The sequence below is a fragment of the Halichoerus grypus genome, chromosome 8 (assembly GCF_964656455.1).
Source record: "Halichoerus grypus chromosome 8, mHalGry1.hap1.1, whole genome shotgun sequence".
NCBI lineage: Eukaryota > Metazoa > Chordata > Mammalia > Carnivora > Phocidae > Halichoerus > Halichoerus grypus.
The window spans coordinates 93,802,406-93,815,911 of record NC_135719.1 but is presented as its reverse complement, the minus strand read 5'-3'; the positions used below and the strand labels follow the sequence as shown (position 1 = coordinate 93,815,911).

At 50.9% G+C, this 13,506-nt stretch overlaps 1 protein-coding gene across 4 annotated transcripts; it reads left to right on the top strand.

Annotated features, from left to right (window-relative positions):
* The first annotated feature begins 648 nt into the window (after positions 1-648).
* FOXA1 (forkhead box A1) lies at positions 649-10,612 on the top strand. 4 transcript variants are annotated; one of them, XR_013440666.1, is made up of 4 exons: positions 649-1,767; positions 4,107-5,421; positions 7,632-7,827; positions 8,635-8,728. XR_013440666.1 is itself a non-coding variant. In XM_078053595.1 (3 exons), the coding sequence occupies exons 1-3, from the start codon at positions 1,696-1,698 to the stop codon at positions 10,563-10,565; spliced, it is 1,518 nt and encodes a 505-aa protein (XP_077909721.1). In that variant the 5' UTR covers positions 649-1,695; the 3' UTR covers positions 10,566-10,612. The 4 variants fall into 4 exon arrangements, 3 of the variants coding, with proteins under 3 accessions (XP_077909721.1, XP_035959768.1, XP_077909722.1); XM_078053595.1 differs by lacking the exons at positions 7,632-7,827; positions 8,635-8,728 and adding an exon at positions 10,435-10,612; XM_078053596.1 differs by lacking the exons at positions 649-1,767; positions 7,632-7,827; positions 8,635-8,728 and adding exons at positions 1,782-3,839; positions 10,435-10,612.
* Positions 10,613-13,506: the final 2,894 nt, after the last annotated feature.

Genomic DNA, 13,506 nt, shown 5'->3' with positions numbered 1-13,506 from the left:
ATACAGACATGGCCACACTCATTTAGAAGCTCACACACATTCATACTCTCAGAAATAAACTCACACCATCCCACAACCTATCACCAACTCAGTGCTTATCAATCACTTCAGTTGGTCCTTCTCCAATTAAAGTGATTGTGGGCAATCCACTACCCAGGGCCTCACAGGAGCCAAGAGGCTTTGCTTTGCGGAGAACTTCCCACCAATGTCCAGGACCCATTAGGAACCAAGCAAGCGCCTGGGGTGCTAGCCTGGCCCCTCCAGGTGGGAGATGGGACCAGGCACCGCTGCAGACCATCCCTGGCTTCATCCTGGCACCTCTCTAGCCGAGCAGATGCATTCCCGCGCCTGTGTTCATGCTCTCCCAGTTAACGCGCGCAGTTAGGGAGATGTCCCCTCCCCCTGACCTTTCCCTATCAGAAACCAGACGGTCGCCTCCAGCTCAGTCCCCGGGGCTGCGGAAGGGGGGCAGGAGGAGGAGCTGGGCAGAGGAGGACGGCCCGACTCGGGTGCGCCTGCCCTATCACACAGACATCTGTTCTCAGTCTCTTCCTCTTTATGATCGCTACAGATGACAAGGGAAGTAGAGCGGACCGAGGCGGGGGGGGGGGGGGAAAGTTATGTCATAAAGATATAAAACGGTGCTGTGACTCACCTGCTCTTAGCCGCAGGTACGGGTTTCGTGGCAGCGTCTCCGCTCTGCTAGCCAGGAGCCCAAATAGGCCTAACGTCACTCAGCTGGGTTGACTCAGATGGCCGAGTTTCTAGTGAAGGGGCAAAATTGGGGCTTTCTCCTTTTTCAAGCCTGAAGTCCAGGGAGAGGGATGGTCTGTAGTCTCCAGTCTCCCCGGGTTGAACTTTGGGTCAGTAATCAGTACAGTGGGGGCTGGAAGCGGGCAGAAGAGCAGGAGGGGCACGGGATGGGGCTGCAGCCGGCGGCCCCCAGAAGCCGGTGGGTCCCCCTGGGGAGGGACTCTGGGGTCTTTTAGCTGGCCCGGCCCCCCGAGCCGGGGATCCAACGCCACCGCCCCCAGCCCTTCTCCGGCTGCGCGGTTCCTATCCAGAGCCCTCGTTAGCTTGCCCGGCCCCGCCTATTTTTCTTTTTTTCCTCCTCCAAAGGGGGTTACACCCCCCCCATCCCATTTCCCTCTTCCCCCAGGCTCCGGGCTTAAACCAATTACTCTGCTTTGCAAACAAAGTGAGGGCCGGGTTTGAGGGAGGGGGCTTGGCGGGAGGGGGCGCAGGGGGCGCGCAGCGGCGGCGCTGCTGGGCGGGAGGCGCGGCGGCTGGACTGGCGGGCGGCCGCCTCGCAGGTGCACCTCGGGCTTTGTAGGTGCGAGCGTCTTTGTGAAGCGGACAAATGGGGAGAGGACGAGGAGGTGGGCACTCGAGCGACGTAAGATCCACATCAGCTCAACTGCACTCGTCTCGCAGAGGCCGCCCGCTCACTTCCCGCGGAGGCGCTCCCGGGCGCCGCGCTCCGCGGCCGCCGCCTGCCCCCGCCCGCCGCGCAGCCTCCGCCGCGCACGCCGCGCCCCGCAGCGCCTGGCTTCCTCCCCGCTAGGGTGGCGTTGGGCTGGCGCGGGCACTCGGGTGACTGCAGCTGCTCGGCTCCCCGCCCCCCGCCCTGCGCCGCGCGGCCGCCCGTCGCTTCGCACAGGGCTGGATGGTTGCATCGGGCAGGGTGGCTCCAGGATGTTAGGGACTGTGAAGATGGAAGGGCATGAGAGCAGCGACTGGAACAGCTACTACGCGGACACACAGGAGGTGAGAGGCGGGCAGCAGGCAGGACGCTCCCGGAACCGGTGCCGGGGGAGGCCCAGAGAGGCGGGCGCCCGGAAGGGTGGGCGGCTGGCGGGCTGGGGGCGCCTCCTCCGTGCCATCGTTGCGTGCCCACCCGAGGTGTTCCCGGACAGGCCTTGGCCCGGCCTTGGAGCCGGATCCGCTGCCCCGCGGGGGAGGCTGGGTCCCGGCGCTCGGGGCTTGGATCGGGCCAGAGGGTTTCAGGAAACTCTGGGCTTTGAAAGCACCCGCTCTGGAAAGCGTTTACCTCTTCTCTGCGGAGAGCGGGAGCCGGAACCAGGCCCGGAGTGCCGCGGGTTGGCGGGCGGGCGCCGGCAAGAGTTGGAGGTAACTCTAGGAAAGACAGAGTTCTCCAGCAGGGCGGCCTCTCCCTCCCACGGTTGAATTCGCAGATGTCTTCAGATGAAAGCGCGCTGCAGTTAAGTTGAGCGTCTTAATAATGAATCGATTCCGAAATTTTATAAAACTTCTTTAAAAGCCCTGTTTGGGGAGAAGTGTGCTCTTTCTACTCTAGAACCGCTGGGTGGCGCTGGTGCGAACTGACTTTTCCTCCAGCACCCCGAACTGAGAACCTGTTTCTCTTCATTGTCCCCTTCCTTGGTAGCACGTTCATGTGGTTTATTTTACAATGTGCACAAAGGGATTGTGAGGAAAACCAGGTACAGGCGGGACCACCACCTACTAAAAGTATTTCTCTGGAAACAGCTGGCAATTACCCCCCAAAAGTTCACCATTATTAAAAACGGTTATTGAAATCGCCTTCGATAATGTTGGGGAGAGGAAAAGAAAAAAAAAAAAGAAAGTAAAAAATAATTTAAGACATGGACAGAAAAATATAGAATCAGGAACTATTTTGATGGTAATTAATTTATTTAGATTTGTATATTTATATATTCATAAACTTAGCTTGAGTTTATTTGCATACCATAGCAGAGTGTGCCTAGTTAACTTTGTACACCTTTTATTTTTTCAAATGAAATTGTATCTGCTGATGAAAAAAATTCAAGGACATTATTTTTATTAAATTATCAGAGACGTTTTGTATTTCTGTTTTTAACATATATAGTGCATTCCCAAATTGCTATTGATAAGGGTTTCTCCTACTGATAATTTTAAAATGAGCTTAGAACTCTTCCTCGGGTTTAATCCAGATGCAGACATCTCGACCCCCTAGTTAATGAAGTTCCCTATAGAAAGAACTTCCTTATAGATTAAAGCTGAGAATTGGGAAATAGAATAGCATTAAAAGAAAATAAGTAGACTTTGATTTTAGAAATTTAAAGGGGATTTTAAAGCCAAGCTTTGAAATAATCCACGGCAACATATCAGTATGGGAAAACAAAATAGATTATTTTGACAAATTGTGTCACCAAAATTTTCAAATGTTATGGGGCTGGAAATAGGTAACGAAATTAGTGCAACTTTTTGAATGGTTTAAAGAGATGTACATGTAAAGTCAAGTTAAAGTTAAGTGTAGTGCATTGATATTATGCACTCCCTCCTGCCCCCTCTCCTCTTGTATCTATTTTTAATTTTTTTCCAAAACTTATTTAACTTCTGAGTTTCTTTCCCTTTTAATATTACAGTTGCTACAAGTAGATGGAAAACACTCCCTCTAAACATAATAACAAAAGGTCACCATTTGGGGAAAACTGCTAAGGCGGTAAAGCCAGTTGTTGAGAAATGGATGGTCATATGGCCATGAATGATAGTTCTATCAGGGAGAGTTTAATTAACAGCCACCCCACACAGCCCAGGCTACTATGTGGTCAGCCCGGCCTGGCCGGCTTAGGCGAGATAGGCACAGAGCTGGTGTTCTGTTGTCCACCCCCGGGGGGCTACGCCGCCGAACGCACCGCACCCCCTAAGGTGGGGTGAATAAGCAGAGTCAGAGAATAATTCTGTTTTCGGAGTTTAACTCCATTTAACCAAAAGGGCTTTGCTGAGGCCGGTCTGGGGTGGAGACTGGGATACCAACTGGCGTGGATGCAGAAGGCGATGGAGGGGCCCTAGAAGTCGGCCCCTGAGCCTGGCATGTAAGGCGATTACACATCTTCCTGGGGACATATTTTCTGTGAGCGCTTGTCTTTCATGCCTGCCGCGCTAAGATTTTTCCCCTGCTGCGCAAGACATTTCTTTGCTCTTTCTGGGGAGGGCGCCTGACGGTTTGCCCCGGGTGGGGGGTCCTATGCTTTGCAGAAATGCTCTCTGCACGTCTCCGGGTTTGCCCCCGGCGCTAGGCCGCCGGCTCCCACTACTAACCCCGCCCTTCGGGGCCTCTTCCCTCGCTGTCTCCGCTCCAGGCCTACTCCTCCGTCCCCGTCAGCAACATGAACTCGGGCCTGGGCTCTATGAACTCCATGAACAGCTACATGACCATGAACACCATGACCACGAGCGGCAACATGACCCCAGCTTCGTTCAACATGTCCTACGCAAACCCGGGCCTGGGCGCCGGCCTGAGTCCGGGCGCCGTGGCTGGCATGCCGGGCAGCTCCGCGGGCGCCATGAACAGCATGACGGCGGCGGGCGTGACGGCCATGGGGACGACGCTGAGCCCGGGCGGCATGGGCGCCATGGGCGCGCAGCCCGCGGCCTCCATGAACGGCCTGGGCCCCTACGCGGCTGCCATGAACCCGTGCATGAGCCCCATGGCGTACGCGCCGTCCAACCTGGGCCGCAGCCGGGCGGGGGGCGGCGGCGACGCCAAGACTTTCAAGCGCAGCTACCCGCACGCTAAGCCGCCCTACTCGTACATCTCCCTTATCACCATGGCCATCCAGCAGGCGCCCAGCAAGATGCTCACGCTAAGCGAGATCTACCAGTGGATCATGGACCTCTTCCCTTATTACCGGCAGAATCAGCAACGGTGGCAGAACTCCATCCGGCACTCGCTCTCCTTCAACGACTGTTTCGTCAAAGTGGCGCGCTCCCCGGACAAGCCGGGCAAGGGCTCCTACTGGACGCTGCACCCGGACTCCGGCAACATGTTTGAGAACGGTTGTTACTTGCGCCGCCAGAAGCGCTTCAAGTGTGAGAAGCAGCCGGGGGCCGGGGGCGGAAGCGGGAGCGGGGGTGGCGGCGGCGGCGGCGCCAAGGGCGGTCCTGAGAGCCGCAAGGACCCCTCAAGCGCCGCCAACCCCACTGCCAACTCGCCCCTTCATCGGGGCGTGCACGGTAAGGCAGGCCAGCTAGAGGGCGCGCCGGCCCCCGGGCCGGCTGCCAGCCCCCAGACTCTGGACCACAGCGGGGCGACGGCGACAGGGGGCGCCTCGGAGTTGAAGACTCCATCCTCCTCGGCTGCGCCCCCGATCAGCTCCGGGCCCGGGGCACTGGTATCTGTGCCCCCCTCCCACCCGGCGCATGGCCTGGCCCCCCACGAGTCCCAGCTGCACCTGAAAGGGGACCCCCATTACTCTTTCAACCATCCCTTCTCCATCAACAACCTCATGTCCTCCTCGGAGCAGCAGCACAAGCTGGACTTCAAGGCGTATGAGCAGGCACTACAGTACTCGCCCTATGGCGCTGCGTTGCCCGCCAGCCTGCCCCTCGGCAGCGCCTCGGTGGCCACCAGGAGCCCCATCGAGCCCTCAGCCCTGGAGCCGGCCTACTACCAAGGTGTGTATTCCAGACCCGTCCTAAACACTTCCTAGCTCCCTGGGACTGGGGGTTTGTCTGGCATGGCCATGCTGGTAGCAAGAGAGAGAGAGAGACAGAGACAGAGAGAGAGAGAGAGAGAAATCAACAGCAAACAAAACCACACATACCAAGCCGACAACAGCATAATGAAATCCCAACTATTTTTATTTCATTTTTTGTGTGTGTGCACAATCTTTTCCCCAGTGCAAAGGACTGTTACTTTGTTATTGTATTCGAAATGCCTTGTGTATATTATTACAAAGAAAACCAGTCCCAAACCAACACAATTTTTTCCTGCAATGTTTAACAATCCACAAATGTATATATAAAATCCTCCTACTTCCTTATTCCTCTCCCTTTCTTCCCTCTTTCCCCTCCAGACACCATTCTAGTCTGTGCAGGGTTTATTTAAAAAGAAAGAAAGAAATAAAGAAAGATGGTCAAACTTGTAAAATATTTGTTTGTGCTTCCCCCCCCCCACCACCTGACCCTCCACAAGTTTACAGGTCTGTGGCAATACTCTTAACCATAAGAACTGAAAGGGTGAAGAAACAAGTAGACACTAGGGGCTATTAAAAGTATTTGAAGGACAATACTGCTGTTATGCAGCAAAACATAAATTGATTATAAACATCAGAGCCATTATTCAGCTTCCATTTCTGATACATTCAGATAGCTGATGTCTTAAAATGAAATACACATATATTATGTACGAACTTATTTATGCACATGCTCAAATATGTAGACATCCTCCATATATTTGCATAACATGTAGAAATAATAGTTAGGTGATATACATGGTACATTTTCAAGAGTTGCCTGACCAAGAAGTTACAAAGACACCCTCCTCCCTTGTCCTCTCCACTCACATATAGCCCTGAGAATCAATTCCTCAAGAATTGCCATCCTCAATAACTCTGCTCCTTGCTTTGCAGAGTGCCATTGTCATGTCATTCTGAGGTCACATAACATGTACAAAATTAGCTTCTATGTATCTGTACCATTTAAATAATATTTTTTTCCAGGAAAAAGGGAATATTACAATGTTGGAGGAGAGATAGGTTATAGGGAGTGGTATTTCAAAATTTGGTCCAAAATTCCAAAATCCAACTGATTGTGGCCATTTTAATTATTGCCATCGTGTGCTTGTTGAATTCAGTGTTAATGCACTTTTCACAGTTGGACATGGTGTTAGTATAGCCAGACGGGTTTCATTATTCTTCTTTGCTTTCTCAATGTTAATTTATTGCATGGTTTATTCCTTTTTTTTTTCTTTATCGTTGAAATTGCTTTAAATGATGGTTAAAATTACAAATTAAAAATGTTAATTTTATCAATGTGATTGTAATTAAAATATTTTGATTTAAATAACGAAAATGATAAATTTTAAACTGTGGAATATGTTCTTGATCATTTGCAGTTAAGGACTTTAAATAAATCAAATGTTAACAAAAAAGTATATCTGTTATTTTCCTCAATTAAATCCAAAATAGGTATTCTGAAAATGATATTTTCCAAAGTCCGGCACTGAATATAAATAACAAAAAGGGAAAATGATATAAAACAAAATTGTTTTGTTTGTTTATTATCTGAACATGAAGCTAGTAAAAAACAGTTAAAGAAATTCAATAAAAGTGGGTAGATAAATTGATTTAATATCCCAAGAATTGAGATTTTTAAGAGTATTTATTCCCAGTAATGTTTAATTTTTGACATGAGCTTAAGCCTCCTCTGTTTCCTTTGAGTCTGTCCACAATGAAATCAAATTCATTAATATAACTACATTTCCCCCTGCCCCAATGTCTAATATTCCTTTATCTGAGAAGTATTCTAGTGAGAATAAAATATCAGATGTGGCTGATAAAATTAAGTTGTCTACAACAGAGAATCCTGAACTTTTTTTTTTTCATTGAAAGAGAAACAAAATTTAACCATCATGGTAGCTTTGGAGGGGGCTGGGGGAGTCGAGTTAAATCTCTCCTGCAGGGGAAGCTTTGTGCCACCAGGACATTTCGGGGTAGCTGCTATTTTGTATTTTGTGAAGATACTTTTAAAAAATATTGTTTCTAAAAATATCATTCCTGAGAACTTAAAGCTGATGATTTGTTTGCCTTCTAAGAAGCTTTTAAATGCAACTTCACACCCCTACAGTTGCTTGAGATCACAAAATCATTAATCTCCTTTGATAGTAGGCTCACTTTCCAGTCCACCTATTTCTTTGTAAGTCTTGTTCGGATTGACATCAACAATAACAACACCAGCCCAAGCAGAGGCTAGCCTGCCTGAGCCCTTGTGTATGAACTCCATCCTCGCCGGGGCTTGAACTTGGACAGCCTTTACTTTGATCGCCCCACTCCACAGTGCGGACAAGATAAAAAGAGCTGTGTGAGTCCCTTAATTATCGCGTAATTGCCTCCCCAGATGAGGGAAGGGGTGGCATGTAGCACTTGAGAAAAATCCAGAAATCCCATCCTTCCCCCCCCCCCCGCCCCACTTCAGCTAGTGAAAGGAGGAGAGGGAAATAACTGGTTTGAATAATTTCAAAATCTAATTTGGAGGCCTTTCGGAAGGACATTAAAGTCCCAAAGAGAGGAAAAAGCTTTCAATCTCAAGAGTTATTTATATGTATATGGCGGGTAAACAAACGCGTTGGCAAATTTGAATTCCAAATGTAACTTCAGGCCGTGAGTTTGGGCCGAGGAATTTTACCAGGCCCACCGAGTGTAAATCGTCTAACTTTCGTGCGTTCCCCTCGGTGATGTTCCCTTCCCTCTCTAACATACGAGCAGTATCAATGTCTTGCCTTCACCCACCAGGCTTAAGTTGGCCTCAGCTCTCGCTCTCTTACTTGGCAGAGACTTTTTCTGGGCTTGCGGGGGGCGAGGCGCCGCAGGCTGCTGGCAGAGGCCACTTTGGAAACCTGCCTGAGAAGTTAGCATGGTGGGTCGCGGGGAGCTGGTTTGGTGGGCTTCTCACGCGCTCTCCTGCCGCCTCTGAGCAGTAAAGCACCTCCGGGCACCTTGCGCGCGTTCTGCCGCGTCTGGGCGACCGGCGCCCCGCGCGTTGGGAAGGGTGCGCGGATTGGGGCCGCGGCGGGCGGTTGCCGGGGAAAAGGGACAGAGCAGGACCGCAGGCATCTCGGGGTGACAAGTGCAGTTAGTTCTTTATTGTTTGGGCATTTTCCCTTCCTAGCGAATAAATCTTCTGTCGAGCCCGAGACCTAAAAGTCAACAAAGAAGGCCAGGCGTCGCTTTACCGCCCCTGCGGCCCCAACGCCCGCGTTGCCGCGGCTGCTCCCGCTGCGTAATCCCTTCCTCGGAAACCCGGACCCACAAACGCCGGAACGCCCGGGACTGGGGCGCCGCGCCCCGGGGCCAGGAGGAAAACATCTGTGGTTCCGAGGGAGTGCTCCGACGACCCTCCTCGAGCGCGCCGCCTTCCCTGACCCCCGCGCACCCCCGCTTTCGTCTCCGAATTTCTGTATTTCTTCACCTCGGACACTCGTTCCTGCCGACGAGGGCGGAAAGGGGATGCTGACCGCCGAGCCGCGGTCCACCGGGCTCGCTTGATGGAGGAATTTCCCTCGAGGTGGGGGAGGGGTCTCCGGATGGGGAGGGAGGGAGTGAGAAGGAAAAAACCTTCCTGCAGACCGTCTAGTGCATCGCTTCCGAGGCTCTCCGCTCGAGGGACGACGCCACCACCGAGCACTTTGAGAAAAAAAAAAGAAAAATCTTTTGGGAGGGAATACTGTCCTGGGGAAGAGAACTTCAAATGTTAACTTTCACCTTGTTCCGGGCCTGACACGTTTTTTAAATTGATAAAAAGAGAAGACAACTAAACACAGCTAGGGGGAAAGCTCGCCAGAAACTACACAACTTAGAAGTGTTCCCAAGTAGAAGGCAGCTCGGTCTGTTTTCTACATGATGGCTATTACAGTGTTTACGTCACAGATAAAATTTAATCTCCATTGTCCCTTCGTGAACTCCCTATAGCAGAATAAACTGGTGAGCATTATTAAGGGAGGAGGGATTAAACAAACAAAATCCTATTAATGTTCTTAACTTCTGTTTCATTTTCTGAAGCCTGGAATACTCGACTGATTTCACTGAAAGTGTAAAAAAACATTACTTTTCTCAGGAGTCTAACAGATTCGAATGAGCCATAGCAGAAAAGAATTCCTGGAGTGATAAAATTTAAAAGTCTTGTTGTTTTAGCACTTTAAAAAATTGATCTCAATTCCATAAAAATGCTTATTAAGTTTCTTTGCAAAAATTTTCTGTGATCAATACAAATTCCTTTCAGTGCAGACCAAAGTAGGAGACCTGTAGCCCAAATTAATTAACCTTTCCTCAAGATCAATTGGTTTTCTGTTGATTTAGCAGTAATATTGTAGAACATTTAGCTATAATGTATTTTAATGTGATACCTCGATATGTCAAGAGGAAACACTCATTGAAAAGATAAAATTGCTTAACTTATTTAATAGGTGTTTCATAAATTTATAAAAATATTTTATTTTCAAAAATCAAATCTTAATTGCTTATTTGGATTGTAGTAAAATGTGTTTTGCAACTAAATGGACTTAAGATAATGTCTAATTAGTTCAAGATAATTATGTGCAAAAGTTGATTATTTGTGAGCTACCTGGGGCTAAATAGGTCATTAAATTATGCTGAAATTTAGAAATAAGATTTTCTCAAACAAAATCACTAACATCAATAGAAACTCATGAGAGTAAGAATGTAATAAAATGAAACAACTTGAAAGATTTTACAACCTTCCCATTTGGAAATAGAATCTGGAGAGATAAAAGGTTTTTGTTTTTGTTTTTGTTTTTGTTTTTAAAGCAGCCGTTTCTGCAAGTTTTATTTTCTACCACTGATCCTATTTGGTGTATCCAAATAACATTTAGTAACAGATTACTTTCAATGTTCTGGGTTTTTTTCTTCCAAATAGTTACGTTTAAGACTATAATTGGTGTTTCTCTTTTAGCTCCCAGTCTAGCTCGGTTCACTGAACTTTGGACAGCTCAGACTGCAGCCCTCACCTTCCCACTGCCCCCTCCAGTCATCATTCTAGCAAGCAATATGGAGCTGGAAAATACCCATCCGTTTCAACTTTAACTTGTAAAAGGAATGCATTTTCCTACTATAAACGTTTTTTAAAAATCTGACAAGGGGGAAATCCTCACTTATTACCTTTCTTTTTTCTAACTTCCTCATTTCTCCAATTATGTCAGCTGTGACTACACAGTGTAAGAGCAACGCTCACGGTGAGCATAAACTCCCCCTCTGTAGCCCCAGAAAGTGAGAAACATCCCTCCTTCTAGATGCCACCTCATGATATTTTGGGGTTCTCTATGTTCTACTCAAGGTAGAGTATACAAGCAGAATATTCTCCCTCAAAATCTGAGGGGAAAAAGTGCTTAAATGGAATAGGTGCTTGAGGACCTCGGAATTCAGGTGGGATGCTGGTCAAGTCACATCAAGATCAAGTTCAGAACGGCCAACACTAGGGCAGGCCTGACTCAGAGTTCTAAGTGTGATGTTTCCCTGGGTTGACTTTCTACTTCTTTCCTCAAGATTACATCAGGGGCTTTTTAAGAAAAATCCCTGAAACCCAGAAAAACAACCTGGAAATACACCCCCCCCCCCACCAAAGCACTGCTTGGGAATAGGGAACAATGCATTCAATTGAAAATCTCTTTAGTTTCTTTCCTCGCTCTCCCATGAAATTTTAGTTACTCCTCTGCTTGTCTAATCATGTCCCAGGTCCGTTTTTTTTTTCCTCTCACACCAAAGAGCTGTTATTTTAAAACATAAGCAATTTAATGAGAAGAATGTAAGGGTTTTGTGGTGGGTTGTTTCATTTATATATTAAATTTTAAGGACCCATTATGCACGAGGGAGGAAGGAGGCTCCCATCTAGCGCTACACTCCTAGACAGCTGATTGTCACCTGGTGCGTTTTTGGAACGTTCCCCTAGCTCTGGGTCCCACCTGGGAGCCTTGAGCTTCTTCACTCCCATAGCCCAGCTACAAACGCCTAACCCAACATCAGCTCCCCCCAGAGCGCCAACTCCCACCGCGTCTTTCACCGATTTTGCCTAAGTGGAGGCCGATTCACGAGCTCGAACTGCAATGAGCCGTGTTGCAGTGTAGGGCACCGGCCAGGTTTCCTCACCTCTCCCTGGAGTCACACTGCCTTCTGCCGACACGCGCTTCCTTTTGTTATGCCTGGCTAATATATTAATGGGGCGGATAACCCGGATCCTTTGGTGGTTGGGGGGGAGGGGGTTGGGTGAGTGGCGGGGGTTGGAGACCAGGAAGGGAACAGAACAGCTCTAGTTGCTGACCCTTGGGCCAAAGACTTCAGAGGAGGGAGGCCTGGGGTTGGGGGCGGGGGGGGGGGCGGGTAGGAAGAAACATCGTGGGATGCGTATCGAGGTGGGAAAAGTTCACGTTGAGGGCACGGAAAGTAAACTTAATTAAATGCGTGCAACAAGTTTTTGGAAAAGGTGATCTGATGCTAATGTTCTGTCCTGGGTTCAGAACTGCGAGGCGGGACGCGGCGCACGCTGGAGAAACTGCCCTGCTGGCCAAGCGGGCCGCGGGCGTGCTGCTGAGTGACTGCCTATCCTCCGCTTGTCCCCTCACCCCCGCCTGGAGCCGGGTCGCGCTGCGCGGGGGCGAGTCACAGGCGACACATCTCAACTGCGTGTGGTACGGATGCCCCTCTCGGAGGGGTACGCCTTCTCAGACTCATCAAGCTCTAGCTCAGCCAGCCACCTTAGTTGCTCGGTTCCAATGGTTTTAAAAATAAAGACTTCCAACCACGCTGGCTGGCTGCGCTCACGAGACCCCGGCCTTCCCCACCCTCACCTCTAAGGGGCTGGCCTCCCAGTCAGAGGTCTTAACTGATTAACCACAGACGATGGAACCCCCGCGTGGAGCCACGAAGTGGGCGCGAGAAACCGAGACCTCGGGGCCGGAGGCCTTGGGGCCCCGGGGGACGCAGCTACTGGGTGCGGGCCTTGTGTCTGGTCCCTGCCTCCCAGGCCGATCGCGCGGCGGAGCCCCCTCCCCGCCGGGCCTGCCGCCCCGCCCGCCAGACGGTGCCCGGGCGCCCCGAGACATATGCTGCCCGCAGGCCGCGCGGCCCGACGTGGTGCTCATTGCCGAGGCGGTTCTCAGCCCATCAAAAGCCCAGGCTTTCTTCAGCCGTATGGGCCGCGAGGTGAACAACAATGGCCCGGCCCCTTCACTTCAAAAGCGGCGATCAGGGGAAAGGCTCCCCCAGAGAATTTTTTTTTTCTCCACAGCCTTTCATTCCTAGTTAAAAAAAAAAAAAAAAAAAAAGGCATCAGCAACTCCAAGGCCCGGGCGAGCCTAATGCCCTTTGATGGGGATTGAATTCATTATCTCCAATAACACAATTGTGCTTGGCCAACGAAAAGAGCAAAGCAGGGCTCTATCCCGCCCGAGGGGCCCGGCCGGGCGGGGCGGGAGGGCGAAGCGCGCTCCTGGGACCAGCTCCGAAGCGCGGTCTCGGCCAGCCTAGCCCAGGCTGCGGCTCCCCCCTGGGTGCCGGGGGCGCGGGGGGCGCGGGGGGCGCGGGCCCGCCCGGAGGCTGCAGGACGGGTGGCGCCGCCCGCGGAGACAGCGCCGGGAGGGGGCGGGGCGGCTCTCTCGTTTGATTTATTTTTCGTGTCTCCCTTTGCAATCATTCCCCGAGGGCCGCCCCGAGGGCCGGGTGTTTACTCTCTTCCCTCCAGGACTCCAGTTGCGGAGCCTTCCCTGGCGCCCGGGGCGTGCGGCCCAGGAGGGCCGAGAAGCGCCCCTAGCTGAGCGCGAAGGGTCCCCTGCATCCCGGCCGCGCCACCCAACCCGGGTGCCCTCGGTTCGGAGCCCGCTTTGCTCGCACTTTAGCACCGATAAAACGGGGCTTTAAATCGCCCCTGTTCTGGAGTCCTTCGGCTCAGGCTCTCCCCACTTGCTTTCACGCCAGCCATCCGCACGGATCGCACGCACAACGGCGCTCCAGGACCCTGGGCCAGGATGGCCGG